This window comes from Cyclospora cayetanensis, unplaced genomic scaffold, assembly GCF_002999335.1.
Source record: "Cyclospora cayetanensis isolate NF1_C8 unplaced genomic scaffold, CcayRef3 CcayRef3_contig_423, whole genome shotgun sequence".
Lineage (NCBI taxonomy): Eukaryota > Apicomplexa > Conoidasida > Eucoccidiorida > Eimeriidae > Cyclospora > Cyclospora cayetanensis.
In genome coordinates this window covers 1-6,261 of record NW_020312396.1, presented here as the reverse complement: position 1 = coordinate 6,261, position 6,261 = coordinate 1, and the positions used below count along the sequence as shown (strand labels likewise).

Sequence of the window (6,261 nt, the reverse complement as noted above, 5' to 3'; positions counted from 1 at the left end):
ATAGTTGTACAGCTGCTTTAGAAGCGCTCCCTCCTTCTCCTCGCTGTCCCAGCCAGGCTGCAAAGCCAGGAGAGTGGGACAGTTGGGGGGAGCGTCACTGCACTCCTAACCAAACCGAGCATTCATAGCTACTTGCGTACAACACTAAGTGAGAACGCAAAGGCACTGCGTCTTCTTGCACTAAGCCATCGGTGCCATGAATTATTTCAGTAGTGAATCGACTTGCAGGTTCGTTCGTTTGTAGTTCTTAGACAAAGTATAAGCATCGTCGTAGAAGTTGCCCAAGCCTTGTATAGCGCACTACAGTACTGGGTCCCTCCTTGCACGTGCAGCGCGAGTAGGAGCTGCTTGCGGTGGTAGAAGTATATGCTGTGGTTATACATAAGGCAGCTGTAGGCGTTGCCGTTCTGCCGTGGCATAGCAACATCAGCAATAGCAGCAACAATAGCAACATTGATGCGAAGAGCAGCAACAGCAGCAGCAGAGGATGGCAGGTTACTCTAATAGAAGATGGCCATAGCGGCCTCTCGGTAAATTAGCCTCTTTAATTCTACTCGAAAATGCCAAACTCTTCCATATGTCAAAGAGGAGGCCTGGAGTTTCACAGATGTGGGGCGCGCAGGGGCCCGGTCCCACCGGCACAACTTTTGTCGCATCTTCCGTTTCTCAGTGAAAGCAGCAGCAACGGTTGAGACGATATTCTTAATATATTCAGATGAAGTAGAGTGCTGAAAAATCTTATTGGGGGCTTCCTGTCTTCGAAAGTCCATAAGGGCTATCTCGGGACTCATGCTTTCACATCGAGAGGAACAAGATTCGGAGCAGCAGGAATCCCCTGCTGCTGCTGCTCCGAGTCTTCCAGCAGCATATGTAAGTAAAACTATGGACAAAGAGGCCATGGTGAGCCAAGTCATAAATCCCAAGGCCACTGCATGCTTTGACGGAGCAGCAGCCAACACTGCAACAGTGGAAGTGGGAGCACAACATGAAAAGCCACAGGCCCTGCAACCCACAGAGCCAGCAGAGCCTGAGGCAGCAATAATATCAGCAGTATCATCATCAGCATCCACTGCACAGCCGGTGCCTCAACAGCCCCCTAGTACAGTGGCTATGGAAACAGCTGCAAGTCTACCAAATGAAACTACCGTAGCTACAGAAGCGGTGCCTGCCAAGGTAGACTCAGCAGCATTCTCAGCTCCATGCAGTTCGATCAACAGCAACAACATGTGGAAGGAGGCTCTGGAGCGTGAGATTGTTATCGACGGGGAAACCGAAATGGATGACTTTATTGTTGCAGCACATGTCGCTCAGGTGCGTAGCACCTCCGTTTGCCCATGAAGCATACACTTGGAGCCTCATTTGTTCCTGCTTCTGCCAGTGTTGTTGTCTGAACTGATTTTCTGTCATGGGCTATAGCTGTCGCTGTATCCTGTTCCGCCTGCACGACATTCACTGTGGTAATGTGTACTGTCTGTCTGTGCGACTGTGGCTGCTGAAACTGGCGGTAACCTCTGTCATTTTGCGATTGTTTCAGGCTGACACGTTGATGCTGCAGAAGCTGAAGCTCGCTGAACCCTTTCCTCCCAAATTGCGTAACCGAGCTCCCGCTGCGGCTGCCAGACAGGAGGGAGGAGGCAGCAGCAGTAGCGAGAGCAGTGACAGCGAGGGTGAGATTCCAGCAGCATCTCGGGCTGGTCTGGCAGCGTCAGGGGAACTGGAGCGGCAGCGGCGGATACTGAACGAGTGGGAAGCTACGCAGGGGCAAGACGCAGAAGCAACAGCATCAGGAGGAAGGGAAGGAACAGCAGCAGCAGATGTGGTTGACGGGGATTATTGCAGCGATGAGGAAGGAGCAGGTAAAACGGCTAAAGAAGACTTGCGTTCCCTTATCCAGGTAAGAAGGCCCTGTAGACGCTCCTACTGCCTTGTGGTTTGTTGCTGCCGCCGCTTCCACTCTGCCTGGAGCCTCATTTTCTGTTGTCGCTCTGGCTGGGCTCTGAGCTGCTGCCTCTGCTACTGGGGCGACAGTTGGACCCTTTGCGCATGCTACAGCCGCTCGTGATGCCGTCCGTCTCATTGCGCTCATGCCCTTGCCATTACTACGTTCGTATCGTGCCATACTCAGTGGGGAGCCTGTCTTCGTCGCTGATGTTTTGCTTCCGCAGCCAATCGAGGTCGCAGGTTTGCCCGAGCGCGTGCCCGATGGCGCTGAGTTACAAGCGTGTGGGAGCATCGAATCCGTCATAGGAGATGTTATCTGCATTAAGGCCAACCTCGTAAGGCTGCACACTGGCGGAGGCGCAGATGGGCTACCCCCGAAGAAAACACCCTGCACTGGGCAGGCCGTTGAGATATTTCTGTTGGCTATTCACGAGGCCGCCACTCCACCCCTATGCACATTGGCCTCTTGCTTGTGTTTTCTGAGAAACCTGCATCTCAGGGTGCTAACCCCATGGATTTGGGGTCGGTTGTTTGCCTCGAAGATCGGCGAATTCTTGGCGTGGTAAGACCTATCCTCTAGGATATACGTCGATGAATAGCTAGCTTCCCTGACGGTTAGCAGACCAAGCATAAACACTGCTGGCTTGCGTAGCTAGGCGGCTAAAGACCACGAAGCAGGTGGAGGGCTTTATGGATCTTGCGCTCTCTGCCGCTGCCCGTGTATATGCCCACTGCGATTCCTTCACTTCGAACGCTTCTCCATTAGCCTAATAGCTGGTCAACTATGGACCTGCATGTATGTGCAGTTCTGCTCTGCAGGTAGCAGACACATTCGGGCCTACTTCTTCACCCTTCTACGTGGTGTACATACAGCCGAGCGCCCTTGCTGCAGCACGGGATACCGTGAAGCCGGTGTGTGTTTCAGTACGATGGTCCGGTAGTTGCTCTGTCTTGAAGAATGCTGGAAAATGAAAGTATGACCAGCAGCGTTGTTCGACGAAGGCGGTGGCAAGTCTCTCTCTGACATGTCTCATTTTGCTGCTTTTGACGCAGGGTGCAGGCGTCTTGTGTGATTTGGAGCACGCCTCCTTCTTGATGGATCAGCATGGGAAAGCCCTTGACTACCTGCACACCAGGTATGCCGTTACAAGAGTGTATAAACTAGCAGGAGTAGCTGCTTGTGCGGCGGGAGCTGCTACTTAGGGCCCCTCTGGGCACTGCTTTGCTGTTGTCTTTTGCGCAGCACTGCTCCGTACTGCGGCCGCCCCGAAGGAGAAGGTGACGGCTATGATTCTGATGACAACCTTCACGAGCAACAGCAGCCACAGCCGCAGCCGCAGCCACAGCGCAAGGGGCAACGACGAGCAGCGCAGCAGCCGCTTTCCAGCGTCGCAAGTCAACCCGTTAAGCAGCAGCAGCAGCGGAGAAACCGACAAGGGCCATTAAACAGGGGAGGAACATGGCAGGAGCAATCGGGCAGCGGCTTGCGAGCATCCTCGCCAGTATATACGCAGCATGCACAGAGTTCCCTGAAGCAGCAGCACCCTAGTATCCCCCCGCCACCTCCTCAGCCAACCCACGGGATCCACATGCAGCAGCAAGAGCAGGTTCCAAACCAGCAGCCGCATTCACGGTATGCGCCGCAGCAACTGTCTCAATACAGCCAGCAGCCAAACTATCCACCACGACCACAGGTGCAATATATCACGCACCAGCATGAAGCCTTCACGCCACAGCATCAGCCATACGGGCAGCACCAGCCCCATCAACAGTAATTGCAGCCTCCCGCGGTTGGCTGGCAGTAGCAACTTTTGCGTGGGGGAGAGCAAAAGCGATAAGAGGCATACTGCGCAAGACTTGCTTTTTTTGAGTACCAAAGCTATTACGGCCCTGATTTCTTCAGATGCAGAGCCTGCTTACAAGAATGCAGCGGCTTGCAGCAACAATCAGAACAATGTAGCTGTTCTTGGTGCCCTCCAATCCTCGGAACGCTGCCTCCTGCTTGAACAATAACAGGCGAATCTAGCTAGTTGACTCTTGCTTTGTAGCCACCAAGCCAAACTGCTGTGTTGGAGCTACGCAAGGATTCGGGTTAGAGGCCATCGATGCTGGACTATGGGGCAGCGCCTTGTCGAGACTCTTTACGAGCAACGAATCGCGGCAAGGTCAATACAAAACTTATTAAAACGCCATTCAGTGCTAAACAAATCCCCTTCAAAGGACTCGGTAGGGGAATAGCTGCCAGTAGACTAAATCCAAGCTTCGTAGAAAGATACTGGAAGCTTTGGAAAAGGAAATCACTCCATTCACTGACCACGCCGCTCAGGGTGCCATTAACGGAGAGGGGCAGCTAAGGCGCATGTCACTATACCCTTTAGACAGACTGTTGATGTATGGCCAGTTGCACGTAGCATTTAACGCACACGCACACAACATTGCGTCTTCTTGTCTCAAGTTATCCCTGGAATGAAAAGTACATACGAGCAGACATATCCACATGCCAACTAATTACGCTTTTATTTAATGTAATTAGTGTAAGAGAATGTACCTGGGCGGAACATCGCCCGCTACCCCCGCAGCGCTTAAAGGGTGAAGCGATAAGCGAACCCTGCCCGTCCGTTTCCTGATGTCAAAACTTTGATGGGCCGAGTCAAGGAAGGGAGGGAGTTCTTTTGGTAAATGCTCAACGATGTATTATCAAGCTCGTATTATTCTGGAATTCAATATCCTCACTACCAAGGCCTTTTATGGAGCCTGACTTTGGGACCAGCCCATGGTTCGACGCTACTGATCCCGCTCATCCACTAGTTGTGAATGCACTGCAGTGTAAGGCTTTCTACAACAAATGTCTGGCTTCCAGTAAGTAATTTGAGAATTCTGTACTCCGTAGTTTTACAAATAACACGAGGGAAAAAGCCCCTGACATACAAGTTGACGGTGGCTCAACGCCTGTTGGGGCAGCAGAGGCCGTTGCGAATCGATGCCCAGCCTGTGCCTGCAGAGCTGGCAGAAAGGCATGCATTTTCAGCCCATAAAGTGGCTGTAAATGAATCAGTGTGGGTATGTAAATTAGAAAGGTATGGAAGTCATGAGATTGGCCTTATTCTCGAAGGTTTCTCCAGCTGCTTAGAGATGTACCTCGGATTGTTCCGCCCAAGTGAATTAGAGGAATCTTCCACGAGGTGCGTTTATTGGAGAGGCAAGCATTGCAGTGGTGACTGTGTGCATGTAGAGCAAGTCGTTTGCTCACAGGTATTAGCACATTTCAATCCTTCCTTAGAACCCCGACGCTCCGGTGGATGCTTAACTCAGCTCGACAGCAACCTTTGGGATAAATAAGAAAGTTGAAGCTATAGGATATACTTAGGAATGAGTTTGTCCAAAAATACTAAGGTCTACTCCGTAAAAGCCACAGCGTAAAAGAACAGATGCTCTATAGTCTATTTATTTCGTTTGCACCCGAAGTGTCATGTCAACTGACCTCAGAGTTGGCAGTCACCGAGCTACTAACCAATCGACAGGCGACTAATAAAGGACCGCCTACTCGAGGCTAAATGGCGATAGCTAGCAAGTCTTGAGCTTTTGGCTAAAAAGGAAGATCCAAACCATTCAAAGACCTATGGATACGGGCGCTGAGTCAACCGGCCCTAGCCTAATGAGTTTAAAAACGGGCCAGAGGGCCCGGCGCTGTCAAGCAGCGTCAAAAAAAGCAAGCCCCAAACGCATATGCCTGGGATACGGGAATTGAAGTGTCATGTTATGCAGCTGCAAGCGCATTCAAAACACACAGGAACTTACACAAAGATCTTGACCCCGGCGGAAGCAAGATCGGTAGAAAGCAAAGAAGGATCATCAGGGAAGTGGAAGGACTTCCACGCACGCTTGGGTGCACTAAAGGGACCTGCAGAAGATAGAGCCGCAGCTGAGGACCCACCGAATACGGATTAAGCATGCGCCAATACACGTTCACGCTAATAGTCAAGTTTTTTTGGGGGTACTTGACGCTGTATGGGAAATGGATTAGTTTTGTGAGGAGACGGTGCAGAAGCGCTATTTGCCTCCTCACTCCTTTGGGCAGTTTGCTAACGGGCAGTACAACGCTGGAACTAGGAAGGCTCTAACAGTTATGTGCCCCTCGCGGTCATATGAGCGCGTTGTGAGATATGTATGAGCCCTTGCGCCACGGGTGACTTAATGGAAGACATACGTGCGGCCACAGCGGCGCGGTGTGGTGGTCAGTGGGCCAGAGAGCGCTATTGAGAAGCGCCTCCTGCTTTTCTCAACAACGCCCACTTCATCTGATGAAAGCACCATAGAGTA

General features: G+C 51.7%; 1 protein-coding gene across 1 annotated transcript; it reads left to right on the top strand.

The window, feature by feature from the left end:
* Positions 1-789: 789 nt before the first annotated feature.
* LOC34621766 lies at positions 790-3,947 on the top strand. Its single transcript, XM_026334457.1, has 9 exons — positions 790-1,311; positions 1,535-1,694; positions 1,800-1,894; positions 2,166-2,276; positions 2,441-2,503; positions 2,761-2,853; positions 2,995-3,077; positions 3,392-3,574; positions 3,845-3,947. Exons 1-9 carry the CDS (start codon positions 790-792, stop codon positions 3,945-3,947), a joined length of 1,413 nt encoding a protein of 470 aa, XP_026190242.1.
* Positions 3,948-6,261: the final 2,314 nt, after the last annotated feature.